This window comes from Sarcophilus harrisii, chromosome 5 (assembly GCF_902635505.1).
Source record: "Sarcophilus harrisii chromosome 5, mSarHar1.11, whole genome shotgun sequence".
NCBI lineage: Eukaryota > Metazoa > Chordata > Mammalia > Dasyuromorphia > Dasyuridae > Sarcophilus > Sarcophilus harrisii.
The window spans coordinates 110425107-110444740 of NC_045430.1; the positions used below are offsets into that span (position 1 = coordinate 110425107).

The 19634-nt window shown below is 35.2% G+C and overlaps 1 protein-coding gene across 1 annotated transcript; it reads right to left on the minus strand.

The window, feature by feature from the left end:
- Nucleotides 1-1814: 1814 nt before the first annotated feature.
- MGP (matrix Gla protein) lies at nucleotides 1815-6862 on the minus strand. The gene is made up of 4 exons (XM_003771185.4): nucleotides 6651-6862; nucleotides 4021-4053; nucleotides 3276-3351; nucleotides 1815-2201 (listed from the first exon to the last, which is right to left on the minus strand). Exons 1-4 carry the CDS (start codon nucleotides 6709-6711, stop codon nucleotides 2063-2065), a joined length of 309 nt encoding a protein of 102 aa, XP_003771233.1. The 5' UTR covers nucleotides 6712-6862; the 3' UTR covers nucleotides 1815-2062.
- Nucleotides 6863-19634: the final 12772 nt, after the last annotated feature.

Genomic DNA, 19634 nt, shown 5'->3' on the forward strand with positions numbered 1-19634 from the left:
ACTTGTTCTCACTAAATTGGCCACGCTTTGCCATCACACCTTCTCACTGTGTTTCCCCTTTTAGCAGCCACAGGAGATTTAGTATTTATATAAGTACTGGGATTCTCTTAAGTCCTTAGATACTTTTTGTCATTTGATTATTCCTCTTTGTTTTGTCTTTTTCTCCTCTAATTTCTTTCTCTTTTCTTCTTCTGAAGCATAGTTGTGATCATATCACTCACTGCAGTGGGTTCAATAAATTCCCCATTCCCTATAGGATCAAATACAAAATATGTTGTCATTTAAAGCACTTGTCAGTATTTTTATATTTTACTCCTCTTCATACATACTCATCCAAATTAAATTTGCCTTATTGTTGTTTCTTATATATGACATTTGGTCTCCTGTCATTGTGCTTTTAAACTGTCTCTTCTGCATGGACAAAATACACTTCCTCCTTATCTCTGCCTTTTGGAATTTCTATTTTTCTCCAAGCCCAGCTAAAGTACTACTCTCTACATATGGACTTTCCAGTTGCTGGAAAGTATTATTTTACAAGTATTTATGTATGATGTTTTGTTTTTCCTTAAGACAATATAAGCTCTTTTAAGGCAAAAGATTATTTCATTTTTGTCTTTTAATATCCCATGCTTCATACATGCAATTGCTTTTTAAATACTTTTCAAATGATTCACTGGAATCTGTAAATAGTCACTTAATCCACCTACTGTGTGCATAATAATATCTTAAAGTAATGGGGAACTACAAAAAAAATCAAAATGGTTCTTTCTCTTATAGAGCTTACAGTATAATGAGAAAGGTAAAATAAAACACACATGAAAAAAGATCTAACACAATGAAAGGAATTAAATAAGTGTAAACAAATACGAGGAGCTGGATTACTTATATAAATACTGAGGGGATGGTAAGATGAAGAAAGTGATGGGGTGTAGGGATGTTTCAATAGGGAATGCTTAATGAAATAAGAAGGTTTTGGACTGAATTGGCAAAGGGACCTAAGGACAAGAAGTGAAATATAATAAGGCAGCACAATATTGTTTAAAAAAACAAACAAACAAACAACAACAACAACAACAAAAAAAAAACTCTGACCTGGGCTAGGTCAAACAAGAGATTGAGTTTTCTCTAGTGCCAGATAAACTAACTTCCTGTGTGATCCTGAATATGTGAATCACTTCCTTTCTTAGTCTTAGTTTTTCTATCTATAAATTAGAGGTAGGGCTAGATGAGCTCAATAATTCATTCTAGCTCTACAATTCTAGGATCATACCAATCGCCTATGATTTGGCTAAAGAGTCTAAGCTAGATAATGAAAATGGGAAACTAAAATTGATTTTGATATAGATTATAGAGACATTTGGGAGCCTTCATAGGTACTTAAAGAAGAGAACGACATAACCAATGCCAATGACATTTAAAAAAATTCTTAAATGTTTTATTAATGCTTTTTTCTTCTTTTACATTATTGCCACTTCCAATAATGCCCTCCCCTCAAAAAAATACAATAATGACTTTTAAAAGTTGCACAAGTAAAATACTCAGTAATATGTTAGTGGATATAATTCAAGCACCAACCCTTAATAGAGAGGGATGAGAGAGTATCATGGATACCTAAATGGCATATTAGACTCTTCTCCTGTCCTTTCCCCCAGCATCCTGTTCATAGAAAGAATTCCATCACTAACAGGATTTAAGGAATTCACTAATTGATGCTATATGAGTGTTGAATGCACATTCAAACAGATTTTTCAGTGAATTAAGTGTGTAGCATATTGAGCAATTAACCAGTTTTTATAAAAATTAAACATATAGAATAAAGGTATCAAACCAAAAGTTTATTTCGCAATAAGCATAAATCCCAGTTCCCCTCTGATCTCCACTACACTGTTACTGAAAGATGTAAAGGAGAATCTAATAAATCTTTTGATGAGGAAGACAAAAGTAGGAAATGAAGGAACATGCAGATAACAAGTGATCAATATGTTTTAATGATGTTTACTATCATATTTGCATATAAATCCAGGCTCCAGGCTCTGGAAAGGGAGACTCCAAAATCCCAGACTCAGTTATTTCTTTGATGCCTGAAATAACGGTTATAGGCAGCACTGTATCCATGAATATAGGCATAGCGTGAACATAAAGTATAATCATCACATGCTTCTCGTTGGAGTTCATGGGTAGGCTTGGTGCGTTCTCTGGTCCTGTAAAATCAAGAAGCAGACAGAAAAGAGTGAACCATTGGGATTCATGAATTGATAATAGTGATATGAGAAAAGGAAAAAAAGCTTAAATTATTTGAAGAGACAGAAAGCCACAAAGTAATAAGGAAAAAGTGATGGAAAAAGAGAAAAGGAAGAGGAAGGATAATTATTAGTGATAATAAGAGTCAGTTTTTCTTTTTTCTTCTCTCCTCTTTAAGTCTCTCCATAAACTCAATATTTCTCACCCAGATTGTTTTGACTTCTTGCTACTTACTTTTAGTTCTAACTTACTACCCAAATACTTAGTTATAGTTAGAAGTTCTTTCCTTTTACTTAAGATTCCTTCCCCTAAGGCTTACTGCTTCATAATTATAAAATTATTAATGTGATTATTTAAAATAAGCTTTAATAGTTTAAAACCTCACTAAGACTTTTGGGATGCCCTCTTTAACACTTTAACTGCTTGATATGTGTTATCTCTTGAGCCTCACAACAATACTGTCAAGTATTATTATTATTCCTCCCATTTTACAGTTGAGAAAACTGATGGTGAAAATGGTTAACATGTGTCTGAGATCAGATCTGAACTCAAATCTTTCCTAAATAATCCAGAGGTTCTTAGGTCTCACATTTAATTAAAGTAGAGACTAAACTTTTACCTACTGAGGAAAGGGAAAATTTTATGATTTGTCCAGATTGAACATATACTTTCATTAGAGATCATCACGTCTAAGTTCCAGTAAACTTTATTAAATTGCAGGGCATTTTGGAAATAATCATTTTCTGTTTGGGAAGCATTGAAATTCTGTGATTCTTTATGACTAAACCATGTATTTTAAATGTTTTCACCTTTGAAAATTTCATATTCCATTCAGTGTAGAGTTCTATCATCAGATTGTATATTTTTAACTGAGGTTTTTGTATTTCATGCTTATTATTCATTCATTAAGACTCAAATCCACCCCTCTCCTTAGATTCTAAGAAGCTAGTTTCTTAGTTTATTTAGGCTTGGGACACTTTATCTCAGATTTATAATTCCAGCCCTCTTCTTCTCCACTCCTTATTGCTACTTACCTCTCTTGAAATTTAGCCCTCCACCTTTGCTGAGGTGACATAAAATTGTTGGCTTTTCTCCTGTTAATGAAAGGATCTAAGGAAATAAAAATCAAAGGTGCACAATTTGAAAAACAGTACAAGATTATAATTCAATGAATCCTGGCACTAATTAACTTTTAAACATTACCCTAAGATATTGACTTTTTTCTTTTTTTTTTTTTCTGGTCTGGATCTATTATTTCATTGTAAGGGGAATTCCTGGTGAGGAAACTTCACATTTCAATACACAGATCAACAACACTTCTATAATTTATAGCCAAGAGAGTTACTGATAGAGTTCATACAGATATAATTGATCATGGGTCTTGATCCAAGACACCCTATCTTCTCTTCCACAATCTTCCTCAGATTCATATAATTTCAAAAGTCCCCAGGACTGATGAGCACTCAAACAGGCTGTCTTTAACTTAAGGCATAGCCAAATTTTCCATCTCTATATAGAGTGCAGATGTAGGCCAGTTCGAATTTCCCAAAGAAAATTTTAATCGGGTTCTAAATATGTTGAATGCTGTGTTCCTGCCAGAGAACACAGCTCATGTGTTCCCTTGATGCTACAATTTAGAGAAGTCATCAGGGTTTTCAGATTCTGACTTAACTTTACTCCATGGCTCATATTCTTTTAATTCAGCTATTCCTAACCTTTCATCAAATAAGAGTAGGAATGTATTCTTTATTGTAGGTCACTTAAAATAAATTTACTTACTCATTTCATAAGATTCCATGCTCTCATGGGACTCTGAGGAACAAGAAAAAAAATCCATTTCAAATTTGGGGCACAGCTAAAATTCATACATAGCAATGAAAAGCAAGAGATAGGAGAGAAATTAAAAAGATATTGGGGAATATATTTAGCAAAGGAGTTATTGCTAATTTTAGATAATGAATACATGTGAGACAGAATTTCTAACTATGTCCTAATTGGCCATATTACTTATTTTACTTCTCTGTCAGAATAAACAATGATGACATTCTTACCTAAAAAATCATGGGGGGTCTCAGTTATAAGTTGGGTTAAAGGTTATATCAGACATAATTGTTAAGTAAGCACCCCACTATGTGTTGTATGCTTTTAGGCACTGAAAACCCAGAGATAAAATGGAAAACTGTCCCTGCCCTTAAAGGGGCATGTTATGTTTTCATAAAGTAAAAACAAGATATTTTGAGGAACAAGAAAGTTTTATCTCATTAGCATTGATGCTTCTTAGATACAAGGATACAAACCTTTCTTTGGATCTTCAGTATTTAGTTTGGTGCCTGATACATAGCATTTAACATATGCTTTTTGATGACTAACATTTATGCCTATTATGATGCAGCACTTGAGCAAAACTTCCAAGGAAGCTAAGAATTCTAAGAGGTATAGGCAAAGTGATAGTTCACTTTATGGGAGGGTGATGACCTATGAAGAAATAGGGGAGGCAGATGCAAGTGGATTACTTTGACCAGTTCATGAATCTCATTAAGCAGAGTGATATAGAAAAGGTTTGGAAAAGTGTGTTGGAGCTAAATTATAATGCTCTTTAAAGAGAGTTCTAGTAGCTTGTATTTTATTATAGAGAAAACAGGGAGGAATCCCTGAAAATTCCTGAGCAGGGAAGTGACATAGATTTGTGATTTAGGGAAATTATTTTGCATCTGTAGTGTTGGGTTGGCAAGAAGATAGAAAGAACACAGAAAACCCAATTAGGAGGATATTACAATAGAGCTGAGAACCTGAACTTGAGTAGTGGTTGTATGAATAGAATGGAAGGAACAGGTGGAAAGATGTTGTAAAGGCAGAATTGATGAGTTTCTATTGGTTGGATGTAGGACTGTTGGGGAAAAAGTCCAGGGAGGACTCCAAGAAGGTGGTGAACCTGAGTTACTTGGAGGATGGAAAGGTTTAGTTATGATGGAGATGTCCATTTTGAACATGTTGAATTAAAGACATTGAGGGGAAGATGTCTAGTGGGAAGTTGATATAGGACTAGAGAAAAAGAGTTTAAGAAACAAGCTTAACAGCATACTTATAGACATATACATATGTACACATTTGCATAATAATGACAATTTGATCACATAGAAATTGGTGAGCTCACTGAAAGAATATAGAGGAGAGATCCCAGGATCATGTTCAAGATCACATAATATGATACAAAAGCACACACAAAGCTCATTCCTCCTCTGTCCCCCTTGACATGGATAGAATAAAGTTCATCAGAGTACATACTTAGATATTCTCTAGATTATGCAGATGCCCAAGTTATGGGGTCCACTATAATAGGTCCATGAGTGGTTCTGATGGCCACTTAGGCATTTGTTTTTAACCGATAAGCCATACATAGCAATGGGGCATTAGGTCAGTTTGAATAAAGATGTAGGAAAATGAACAGAGCAATTTTGTGTTATTGAGTTATGAAGAGAAATCAGTTTTAATTGACTTGTATTTTTTATATTTTAGTTTGATTTAAAATGTTTCTCTAGAAAATGGCTAAAAGAAAATCATATTCATTATTAGATAAGTTATATCTATCTCTTTGAAATGAAATTGAGAATTAGGGGCAATATTAACATCATTCTGGTCCCAACAATTTCACCTGAAATAATTAGATGATTAAGTAAGTTAATCTCACTTGAATAAGTCTTACATTTTTCCTTCTAAACTTGCACATTTAGAAACAACAATAAAGGTATCATATTCTGACATAGAAGGATCATAAATTGGACAGGGGACTCCAATAATTCAATCAAGACTTTCTTCTGTTTGAATACTTTAGAAGATTGATCTTTCTAAGATTTTCTAGATGGAAGTCACCACTTACCTTAGTTAATTTAGATCAGGGTCTAACTTCCTAACATAATTCCTCATATTAAGTTTTAGTAGGAGTGTTTTAAAGTGAAACCACAGGGACAAGTTAACCTGAGTATTTTAGAAACTGTTTTAGAGAAAGCAACTAGTTTAATGTCCTCATTTTACAGCGAGGAGATGGAAACCAAAAAGAGGTTAAATGACATCCAACGATGCATAGCTAGACGGTGACTCCATCTCCTCGGTGTTTTTTGTTTTTTTTTACAGCATCCTGTCCCAAACCATCTGAACTATCTATTCATTCTAGTTACATACTTATAAGCAGAGTTAAGGCTTCTTCAAAAAAGGATGGAGGCTGGAAGAAATGTAAAGATAAGTAGCATAGGAGATGAAAAGCACTGAGAAACAGAAGAAATCTAGGGAAATGAGAACATATTGAATTCATGGAAATAGGAGATAAGAGGGATGGAGGGAGGAAACAAGAGAGAAGTCCAAAGAGAGACAAAGGGAGTGGGAAATTCAGAGAGACTGGAGAGAAATCTTACCATAGCACAGGGCTATCACTGCTAATGCAGCCAGAAGTGTGACAATGAGCAATGTCTTCATGATCTTGCCCTTGTCCCTCTGGGTAGTTCTTAGGCTCCTTTGCAGCAGTGGGTAGAATGAAGCTTCCTATAAGCTGCTTATAAGAGGCTGGGAAGTTGAAGCAGTGCTGTGCTTTTATGAGAGCTGGAACAGCTGGGAGGGAGGAACGAATGGGAGGGGTCCCGGAGAAGGTGGAGAATGGTTGGCACTTGTTTGCACTGGTGCTGTTCCCAAACATTCACTCTTCACAGATTTTATCAGCTGTGGGCCAGAAGTTCCCTCCCCACCCCCAGTTTTGACCAGTGCGACAAAGGGAGGCTGCCCTGGTACAAAAGTTCTGACCACTGGATGTTTGGAGGCAGAGCCAGACCTCAGACAAGGGTCTACAGAAAAGGGAGTGACTATAAACATGTTTACCTTTATAATTCCCCATCTGATATGTCCTCCTGGCTCTTAGCACAATCACCTTAGCTGCAGTATACAGAGAATATAGTGTTTCAGTGGCCCCTCTGATGGAGGAGAGGGGAGGTTCCTTGGGATAAAAGACAGTTCACATGTTCATGTTAGCTTGCCTCTCCACTGATGTTGGACTTACTCCACAGGTCAATCAGGCATTTTCTTGATGACCTGCAACTTTTCCAGAAAAAAGGAGGGAGGATAAATGTCCTTGACAAATTCTGCCTGTTTTCTGGTGTTGTTGTAATAATAATTATTATAGCTAGCACTAATATAATACTTTAAGGTTTACATATCATCTAATCTGATCCTTACATTCCTATGCCATAGGTGCTATCATCATCCCCATTTTATAGATGAGGAAACTGAGACTGAGAGGAATTCAGTTACTTGCTCAGAATAACACAATTATTAAAGTCTTTCTGACTCCATATCCAGTACTTTTACCCATTATGCCACCCAGCATCTAGTAATTTACCCATTTTTAAAATTTTAAGAGTATTGTATTTTTCAAATACATAGATAGTTTTCAACATTCTTTTTTATTAGTTGTTTTATTTTTTTTGGTTATACATGTACATTAACTTTTTTAATGCATCTGTTTAATGAATCATCAACATTTATTTTTGTTCCAGAGTTTTCTTCCTTACTTGTTTCCCCCTCCCTAAGACAACAAGCAATCTGATATAGATTAAATATATGCAGTTCTTTTGAGCATATTTTCATATTTATCATATTGTACAAGAAAAATCAGACCAGAAAAAAAGGTCTGAGAAAGAAAACAAACAATAAAGATGAATAAGGCTGCAATCCACATTCAGTCTCCATAGTTCTATCTCTGGATTCAGATAACATTTTCCTTCCCGAGACTATTGGAATTAAATTGCCACATTGTTGAAAAGAGCCAAGTCCATCACAGTTGATCATCACATAATCTTGTTGCTGTACAATGTTCTCTTGATCCTACTCATTTCACTCAGCAGTTAAGTTTCTCCAGGTCTCTCTGAAATCATCCTCCTGATCATTTCTTACCAAACAATAATATTCCATAACATTCATGTACCATAACTTATTTAGCCATTCTCCAACTGATGGGCATCCACTCATTTTCTAGGTTCTTGCCACTACAAAGAGGGCTGCCACAAACATTTTTGCACCTATGGGTCCCTTTCCCTTCTTTAAGATCTCTTTGGGGTATAAGCCCAATAGAAACACTGCTGGGTCAAAGGGTATGTACAGTTTTATAGCCTTTTGGGCATAGTCCTCTCCAGAATGGTTGGATCAGTTCACAACTACACCAACAATGTATCAGTGTCCCAGTTTTCCCGCATCCCCTCCAACATTTGTCATTATTTTTTTCTGTCATCTTAACCAATCTGACAGATGTGAAGTTACCCATCTTTTTGGGGATTAATTCCACCCCATTCCCTGATGTACAACTGCTGTGTGTATAGTGTATAAAGCACTGGTCCTGGAGTCAGGAAGATCTGAGTTCAAATCTGTACTCAGATACTTACCTGCTGTGTGATCCTGAGTAAGTCATTTAATCCCTGTTTGCCTTAGTTTCTTCATCTGTAAAATGAGCTAGAGGAAAAAATGACAAATCATTCCAATATCTTTGCTAAGAAAACCCTAATGGGGTCATAAACAGCTATTCATGACTGAAGTGACTAAACAACATTTTCCGGTGTATCCCACGTACTTCTAGTTGGATATTGTGGCTTTTAAGTACACAGGGTCTTTCTTCTCTCTAAATATATTTCCAAATACATGTCATCTGAATGCTTGAGACAGAGGTTGGAAATTATTCCTTCTTTGTTTACTCAGGAAGCTTGTAGGATGCATTAACACATGCAACTTGGCATAAAATAAACACTTATATTAATGAAGGTTGGACCTTTCTGGCATTAAAAATGTGATTATAAAAAGTAATACTGAAAAGTCTTTATTATTTTGGTATCTCCTCAGTGCAGAGGCAATTAGATTTCCATTACAATTCTGGGTCAGAAGTCAGAAAGACCTCAGATACTTAATAGCTACATGACCCTGGGAAGTCACTTAATTTCTTTTTGCCTCAGTTTCCTCAACTGTAAAATGGAGATAATAATAACACCTACCTCATAGGATTATTATGAGAATCAAATGAGACAATATAAATACCGTACAAATACTGATTTCTTTCCACTTTTCCTTCTTTTCCCCATGTAGTTATGTTACCTACCACAACTACCTAGTTTTCTTTAGTTATAATATCTGTACATAGAGAGATAAACACAGATATATGTCTATGTTTATATGTATGTAAATATGTATCTACTTTCATTGTGATCTCTTAGTGAAACTGTATTATTATTATTATTTTTTTTACCAAGAGCATTCACCTTGGTTCTTCTGACGTTTGACTATCCTATGTTAAACATTCTATTCTGTTTCTTGGGTAGGTTCATGTCTTGGCCATATTTGCTTTCCCTTTTGACTGTGGGTATATTCCCAGAGGTCTCTAGTATAAGAAAAGAGATGTCTTAGGAAAGAGCTAAGACTTCTTTTCCTTCCCTTCAGACATTCTTTTATTTCCAGGAGAATTGATGACAATTAAGAGGAGTTTCATTCTGTCCTTAGCTATATTAAAGATTCCAGAGTACTTGGAAGGTACTGGTGGGGGTCTGTAACTCTACTGGACCATTCTGGGATATTTTCCCTTTGGGGAAGGCCCAGGATACAGCTTAGAACCAACTTATATTTCATAATATTTTCTGAAGCTCCTTTGATAGAAAATTCACACATACAGCCCCATCCTAAGGTGACCTTCAGGTAACACAGATTTGACCTTGGGGTTAGAATGACCAAAGTTGGTGAGAGATGGTTAGAGAGAGGAGAACAAGAGAGGTTTTGCATGTAAACAGAAATGTTCCTAAACTGCTAAACTACCCAAGACATCCTTAAACAGAAGAGTCCTTGTGTTTGTCTTCTGGTCAGTTCTGCCACAGTGACCTAAGGAATAGGGCCTTTTTTCCCCTTTCATACCACAGCTTTATGACCCTTGTTTGACCTCTAACTCCTTCCATATCCCCATCCCTCAAAATGATTCATCTAAATCATAATACTTTATTATCTACTTTAAATGAAAAATATACTTTAGTACTATGTGAAGAGTTTGAGGGTATATGCAAGTAGGGGGCTTAGGGGCCCTCAGTTTAGTAACTGAATATTACTGGGCTTGACAGTACATATATTTGACTTCTCAAAGTTCTTGAAGGCTTCATAATTCTGTCCTTGAATGCACCAGGCCTTTTTTTCCCACTGGGAAATGGCAAATGCACCTCTTAAATTCAAGTTGAAAACATTGCTTTAGTCTCTTGACATGCTGTACTAGTTATTCTACCTTTCCCTGCATTTGTATTTAGAAAGCTCTGAACTGAATCTTGAGATCCTTGCAGTGTCAAACTTAGTTTTATAAATAACCCCTTTCTTAGTTTCTGCTGGAATATCCCTAGCTACTTTTTTCTTTTGTGTTCTTAAGACTTTTAAAATTTTCTTCTCATCATCTAGTTCTTTGAAAAGCAGCCAGATGATTCAATGGAAAGAGAACTGGCCCTGAAGTAAGAAAGACCTGACACTTAACACTTACTAGCTATGTGGTCCTAGACAAGTCACATACCCCCAATTGTCTCACACACAAAAAATTCAGAATGGTGGAGGTATGACTAAATAGCCATTCATCTGAAAAGGATTTTGGGATCTTAGAGAGCATAATTTGAATCAACAGCATAATATGGCATTCATAAAAACTAATGTAATCATTGATTGTATTAATAAGAGTTATTAATAGTGATTCCTGCTCCAAGTGCCCTTTCTTTCCTCAGAGAAGTGAGATCCTCTCACTTGAGGATCTTCCCAATTCCTTCACCTCATCAAATCCCATCCTGTATATCTCTCCTGGATCTTATGATCTCTAGAAACTTATCAAATATGGAATGAGTTGCCTTTCACTAAAAGTCTTCAGGCAAATATTGAATGATCACTTGTCAAATGTCTTATATTGGGGATTCTTCTTTAAGCATAAGTTGGACTAGATAACCCTAAGGTTTCTTCCAACATTGATATTATGTGTTTTCCTGTTCTTGAGTTATTTCTGTTGCTATTATTTGTCATTATCTCCATTGTTCTCCAGAGTATTTCATCTCTCACTCTAAATACCAATTTATTATTGCAAAGGAATTGCACTTATTGAGATCACCTTTGCTTCAGCCTAACAGAAGTACTTTTGAACCATTACTTCAAAATGTCAGTAATTTCATAGTAATTTCTCCATTCACAGATCTCAATCCCTCTACAACATTTGTGGATTTTCTACATAGTCCCACTGCTCCCCAAAAAATCATTGCCGGGTAGCAAACTTTCTCTAGATTTGTCAAGAATCACTCCCAAATAACATATATGCAGTCCATTACTGTTGTGAAGCCTTTTCAGCTTCTGAAAATGTGTACATCATTTCATAGCTTTAAAAAATCCAGGGTCATCACCATGTAACAGTCAGTCATCAGTGTATCACTTTTGTGCCATGGTTTTTTTTATCATTATGATATATCATTATGATATATATATATATATATATATATATGATAGGTATTTCATTATTTTTTTCAGAGATGATGTTGAAGACATCGTGAAAAAATATGCTTACTCCTTTAGATCCTCATGGAAACATCCAACTTCCAGGAATAACAAGGATTCATCATACAGTGGAAAGAATACTGCACTAGGAATTTGGGACTCTATAGTTCTAGGGCTTCTTTTGTTACTAACTGTGTTATGTTGAGTAAGTCACCAAACCATCCTGCCTCCTTTGTAAAAGGAAGATGTAGGATTATGTGATCTCCTTTTGGTACTAACATATTTTGGTTTTATCTTTCTTTTGGGAAGTATGTGGCCCTGGGTAACTTAACAACACTAAAAAAGGAAGCCAAAGAACAATGAGACATGCCCCAGTTTATCACCTCAGGAAGAAAGAGACATCTTCATTACCAGCACTCTCAAAAGTCTCCTAGATTTTGGAATAGAAAGAAAGATTTATGAAAGGAAGGAGAGAAGGAAGGATGAAAAAAGGAAGGACAGAATGAAGAGGGACAACGAAAAAAGAAAAGGAAGGAAGGAAAAGGAAGGAAGAAAGAAAAGAGGGAGGAAAGGAGGAAGAAAAGAAAGAAGGAAGGAAAGGAAGGGAATAAGAGGAAAAAAAGGAAGGGAGGAAAGAAGTAAGTAAGGGATGGATGAAGGAAGGGGGGAAGGAGAAGGAAGAGAAGGAACTCAAGCATGTAGTCTAACACCAGTTCTTAATTTCTTCTTAGGAATTTTTTAAAGGCAGTCAGCAGTCCTCAGAGAAGCTTAATGTTTTCCAATTCTGATCTTTGCGTTGAGTTTTTAAGAGTAGCTTTGCCTTGTAATGAAAATTCTAGTGCAAAACAATGATGATTTCCCTCTTCCCACCCCAACCCCAACCACCAAATTCTGTGAAGAGGACAGAGAAAATTAGCAAAAGACATTAGGAGTTACATTGAAAGCAAGAAAGATGGGTCCTGGTCCTGATATTTTATTGTTCAGTTATTTTAATTGTGTCCAATTCTTTATAACCCCAATTTGAGGTTTTCTTGGCAAAGATACTGGAGTGGTTTACCATTTCCTTCTTCAGATCATTTCACAGATAAGAAAACTGAGGCAAATGGGGTAAGTGATTTGCCCAGGGTCACACAACTAATAAATATCTGAGGCCACATTTGAACTCAGGTCTTCTTGACTCTAGATCTGGTATTCTATCTATTGCTCCACCTAACTGCCTCTACTGATGCAGAGTACTTATGTTTGTGGTTAAAATAAAAATATTAATGATAATAAGAAATAATACTAAGTCCTTTACTTACCCCTAGCCCCCGCCTCCTTGGCCCCCACCTTAATGTTCCTTTCTCTCCTACTGCTTTCAGACTATTAGACATTTTGTTTCTTTGAGGAATTTTCCTGGCTGGGGTTAGATTTGTTCCTATTCCATGATATTCAGCTTTATTTACAGAATGTTGGTTTTTTGAGTTCAGATTATGATTTTACTGGCAGCTCCAAAAGTCTTAGCCCTGCCAAGAAGAGCAAGAGGAGAGGAGGCACAGAATGAACCTGGAGTTAGAAACAGAAGTCACTTTCTAGGGACACAAAGAAGGAATGAAATGCAAGACAGAAATTCAGTGACATCCAAAGGACCGTTTAGGTATCGCACACAGAGAAAATTCTGAAGACCCCTTCCTATTAACGTTAAGGGTCTCTAAAATCTTTTTATAAAGATCAGTAATTGCTCAGAAGATTCTGCCTTCTGTCCAAGTTCAGTCTTTGGCAGAGGTCTAATAGCCTTTGGACAATTCGATTCCCCCATGAAGTACTATGTGCCAGAATACAATGAGCTTTTGGTTAAGGAAAAAAATGAAGTAGGGAGTGGGAAAGATGCACAAAGAAGTGGATATAAGAATGTGCTAAGGAAATGCAAAGGAATTTCAATTTGGGAGAAGCACTAAATATTGGGAGGGATCAGGAAAGGTCTTGTATAGGGGTTGTGTGTAGGTGGGACTTGAGATGAACTTTAAATGGTACTAGGGATCATAAAAGACAGAGGAGAAGAAGGAAAATATTCCAGGATAGGGAGATGGTCTATAGAAAGGCCCTGAGGCCTTTATATAGTGCTATCAGACATAGTAAATGGGCCCTTTTGCCTATAGTGGAAAGAGCTGAAGAGTTGTATACAGTCAACCCAGAGTATAGTTTAGAGCCAGATTGAAGGAGTTTGTATTTTTTCCTAAAAGTAATAGGGAGCCAATGAAATTTCTTGGGGGAACGACACAATTGAACTGTGCCTTAGGAAAACAAATTTGATATTTGAATGAAAGATGGCTTGAAGAGAGGAAAGACCAGAGGCAATGAGGCTAATTAACAAGTTATTACAGTGCTTTAGGTAAAAGTGTGAACAAGAGTGGTGGCTGTGTGAGTAGGGAGAATGGGACGTATATTTGATGTTATAATGGTAGAAACAAACAAACAAACAAAAAAACAAATGACAACTGATGTTAAGAAAAAAGAGTCAAAGCTGACTCCAAAGTTAGGATCTTCTGTCACTGGAGGAATGATGATGCCTTTGAAACAAGGAAGGGAGTTAGAAAGAAGGTTGATTTTAAGGGGCAAGGTAATGTATTTTTTTGAACACGTTATGTTTGATATGAGATGTACAAATGGAAATATCAGGTACTGCTATTAATAATTGCTGGTTGGAAATTGGAATCTAGGAGAAGGATGAGGTGGACTGGTATATTTGCTGAGAGAGGGGAGGCAGAGGGGGGATGATGAAGGAAGAGAGAAAGAGAGAGAGAGAGAGAGAGAGAGAGAGAGAGAGAGAGAGAGAAAGAGAGAGAGAGAGAGAAAGAATATGTAGAGAAAAAAAGAAAAACAGGCTTCGAACAGAGCTTTGATATACTTGGAGTTCAAGACATGGGCTATAATCCAACAAAGAAAATGAAAAAGAAGAGAACCAAGAAAGAGCAATGCCTTGAAAACCCAGAAGGAGAGGGTGATCAGCAATATCAAATACTTCATGCAGAAAAGTCAAGAAACATGAAGCCTGAGAAAAGGTCATTGGATTTCACAATTACAAAATAGCTACTAACCTTGGAGAGAAAAGTTTCAGTAAAGAGGTAACATAAAAAGCAAGTCTGCAATGGGTTGATTAGAATGGGAGATTAAAAATCATGGTGACTAAATACTGATGGATTTTCCTAGGTGTTTGACTCTGAAATGAAGGAGAGATGTAGGGTAATAGTTTGAGGGGATGACAAAGTCAAGTGAAGATATATATATATTTTTATTGGTAACCTTAGTTTTCACATCACCTTCTTTTCCAAAAACATAACTCCTTCATTTCTCACCATGGAGCCATCTCTTATAACAGAGAATAAAAAGGAAAGAGTGAGTGAGGGGTGGGGAGAATAGCTTAGAAAATGAAACCAACACTTCAGATGAATCTGATGGTTTATGCAATGTTCTACACCCTTTTGTTTTGTTTTGCTTTGTTTTTTTCCTTTTGTTGCTACTATATTTTTATTTAAAAAATTTTTATTATAGCTTTTTATTTACAAGATATATGCATGGATAATTTTTCAGCATTGACCCTTGCAAAATCTTCTGTTCAAACTTTTCCTCTCCTTCCCTCCACTCCCTCCCCTAGATGGCAGGTAGACCAAAACATGTTAAATATATTAAAATATATGTTAAACACAATATATGTATACATATACATACAGTTATTTTGCTGCACAAGAAAAATCAGACTTAGAAATAAGATAAAATTAACCTGAGAAGGAAATCAAAAATGCAAGCAGACAAAAACAGAAGTGGAAATGCTATGTTGTGGTTCATACTCATTTCCACAATTTTTTCGCTGGGTGTAGTTGGTTCTCTTCATTATTGAATTGTTCTACACTCTTAATCTCTTGTTCCACAAAGAAGAGAGTTTAATTTTATCATCTTTTCTTCAATTTTTGTAGTTATTATTGATGTTATATTTTTCCATATAATTGATTATAGTCATTGTGTATTTTTCCCTTCGTTCTGTTTATTTCACTTTGCAGTAATTCCTGTAGGTCTTTCAATAATTTATTTTTGTTTTTATATGAATAGTTTATTACCTTATAATATCATAAAAATCATTTCTAAACAGTTTGCTTAGCTATTCTCCATTCAGTTAATTTCCACTTTGTTTTCAGTTCTTTGATACTACAAAAAATACTGTTATAAATATTTTTGTGTGTATGAGAATTTCTTTGCATCTTTGGAGCTCCTTGGATTACAAGACTAGCAGTGGTGCATCTAAGTCAAAAGATATAGATATTTTGTTACTTTTTAAAGCATAATTCCCAATTACTGTGGTTAAATCGATTGATCAAATTGATTTGAAGCTCTCCCAACAATACATTAGTGTGTCCCTCCAACATGAACTACTCTTACATTTTGTACTCTTTGCCAATTTTCAGTGCATGGAATGAAATTTGAGAGTTGTTTTGATTTGCTTTATTATTAGTGATTTGGAACAATACTTCATGCAGTTATTAATAGTTTTATAACTCTTTTGAAAACTGGTTGTTTGATCTCTTTGACCTAAGTGATTTTTTTTTAAGAATGAAGAGGTCTTGGCCTGTTTGTGGGTAGCAGAGAAGAAGTCAGTGGATAAAAGAGACTAAAGATCTTTGGAAGATGATGTGGAAATGAAAGGGGCAAATTTCCTGAACAGAAGGGAGGAATGGGGTGAAGGGTACAAGTAGAGTATGGCCTTTGCAAAGAAAAAGCCTTGTCTCCCCCTCTGAGACTGCTGCAAAGAAGTCAATGATATTGAGGGATATGAGGCATAGAATTAGGGAGAAAAGTGACCTCATAAGTAAGTAATAGCTCATATCTATTTAATGCCTTTAGATTTGTAAATCATTTCTTTAATCTCATGTAAGAACCCTATAATTTATACAATGAAGCATTCCTTTTCTAAATTTTCATAATGATTTTTGACATTTATTTTCATAAAGTACTTGTGAATAGTTAATATAGATAGAAACCCTAAGTCATAGAGACTTAAATGATATTATCCTTGCAGGGACTTATAAATTTAGGGCTAAAAGCCTTTCCCAATCTCTCTTAATTCTAGTACCTTCCTTCTGTGGATTATTTCCCAAATATCTTATATATAGCTTATTTGTATCCAGTTGTTTGCATGTTGCCTCCCTTATTAGACTGTGAACTCCTTGAGGACAGGGATTTATTTCCTTTGCCTTTCTTTATATCCCTAGCACTTAGCACAGTGCCTGGTACGTGTTTAATAAATGTTTATTGACAGACTGGCACTTACACCCACATGAGTTTATGCTGCCTACTGAAATAAATTTCGAAACAAATATTCTCCTGTGCCTGACTTTTCATACTGTTCTCAGGAATCACAGTATCAAAGTCATAGATCCTCAGATGGAAGGGCCTTCAAGGGCTATTTAGTCCAACTTAATACTGAACAAAAATCCATTACATTATACCTGACAAATCTTCATTCAGCTTTGCCCCTAAAACCTTACTTAAGGAAAACCTATTACTTTTTGAAGTAGCCCATTCTAATTTTGGATAGATCTAATTGCTATGAAGTTTATTTTCCAAAGTTAAAGCTAAAGATGCCTCTTTGCAATGGCATCATTTTTCTTCTAAAAATTACTTCAGGATCTCAGAATCTTAGAATTCAAAATTCACTTAGTCAACTAGCACTTATTAAGCACCTAATAATATGTGCCAGATATAATGATAAATACTGAAGATACAAAGAAAGACAAAAAAATCCCAGACTTTTCCCTCAAGGAGCCCACAATATAAAAGGGGGAGACACATGCAAATATCTGTGTACAAATAAGATGTAGATGGGATAAATTGGAAATAATCAAGAAATGGACAGTACTAAGATTAAGGAAGACTGGGAAAGACTTCTTACATAAAATTAGACTTCAGCTAAAATTTAAGAAAAGCCAAGGAAGCTACACATCCAACATACAGCTGAACAAGAAACCCTTCTAAAGCATACTTGGGAAGCCTTTGGCTAGAGATTTCCCAAGGAAGGACAGTCCACTTTTGAATAACTTATATCCTTCCTATATTTGCAACTTTTACTTATTGCTCCTAGGTCTGCCCAATAGGGCAACTAGTACAGGTTTGATGCCTTTTCCACACAGTTCTACTACATCCTTTCCTGAGATGAATAGATAGATATAGAAGTAAGAAAAAGAAATATTTCTTTATCATCTTCTATTATTTCTATTTATTTATCATCTTCTATTATTATCATCTTCTTATTTCTTTATCATCTATCTATCTATCTAGATATATCTCTCTAAATATTTAAGTCACAGTGTGTGTATTTATTCATTTTCTTTGTCCCAGAATTAGTAATAAAAGTTTTTTTTTAATCAATCTTTATTTGGAATGATCCCAGTTTCTGACCTCTCTAGACACTCTTCTACTTATCAATGTATTTCCAAAAATGTGATGTCCAGAATAGGACACAATATTTTTGGTGTGGTTTGACCAGAGCAGAGGATAGTGGGACTATTAATCAACTCCCTCATACTGAACCACGCCTCTTAATGTAACTTCAGAGTGAATTATCTTTTTTTCACTATTATATCATACTGTTGGACCAAATTTGAGCTACAATCCTCTGAATCATCTGTAACTTTTTCATATCAACTGTTGTTTAGCCATAATTTCCCCATCTTATTATTGTGATATTGGATTTTTTAAGATCTCATTTGTAACCATATGTTATCCTTAGTAAATATGATATGCTTGGATTTCACCTAACATTCTATTCTATCAAGATTTCTTTTGATTCAGATTCTGTAATCTACTTTCTTATTTCTTCTTATCTTCTTAATTTTCAATAATTTCTCAAAATAGTTTAGGGTTAAATCTTTATTGTGCTCCATACTTCTTTTCATCACTATTCATTCTTGTTTGTGATGAAATATTGTTGATCCCACCAAACTTTGTGTCATTTGCAGATTTCTATGCCATATATATCTTTAATCAAGTTATTAATTAAAAGCATAAAATGGTACAAGGCAGACTAAGCACAGAGTCTCTTGGACACTCCACGAGAGACCTCTTTCCAAGTTGCCATTGACTCATTGATGGATAAACTCAACTGACTTATTGATGGACTCAGCTTTTTCATATTTTTTCACTTGTTCAGATCTTGATCTCAAACAACATAAGCATTTTCTTCAAATATTAGTTGAGTAACTCATATCAAAAAAGAGAAATTAGGTTGGTTTGACATAACTTATTTTGATGAAACCTTCATGACTGTCTGTGATCACTGCTTCCTTTTCTCAGTGTCTAATTATAGAATTATATTATAGAATTATTATAGAATTATTATAGAATTTTTCTGTGGAAATTTTTTTGATGTAATAATTAGGAAAGGAGTTAGAGGTATCTTCTTTTCTTCTTAGACTCTAAGAAGCAGGCATGAAATTTTGATTTTGTTTTGTTTGTACTTTTTTATTTTTACTTTTAGGGAGCTTTCAAACAAGGAGCTAGAGCCATGTCAACCTTAGAGCCCAGAATCCCAGGCCAGATGTTGCAATCAAATTACCAAGGAATCTTTAAGGAACAAGGTTCTGTAGACATAAACTCATGGTAGCTTTGGAAGTGGAACTTGGTGGGACTGATGTTATTGGGGAACTGAATTAGTCAGTGAACCAAATCTCTGCCCTTTTTCAGAGACTGAAAGTCGTGTATGGGGGAATTATGGCTCAGAGACTGGGGTGGGGAGAAAGGAAGGAATGTTTGTAGGTTTGTTCTGGTTGTACTTTTGAAGTAAATATTCCTTTGTAAAGGCTAATTTGACTTCTAGATGGTAAAAAAGAAATAGGATGGTTAGA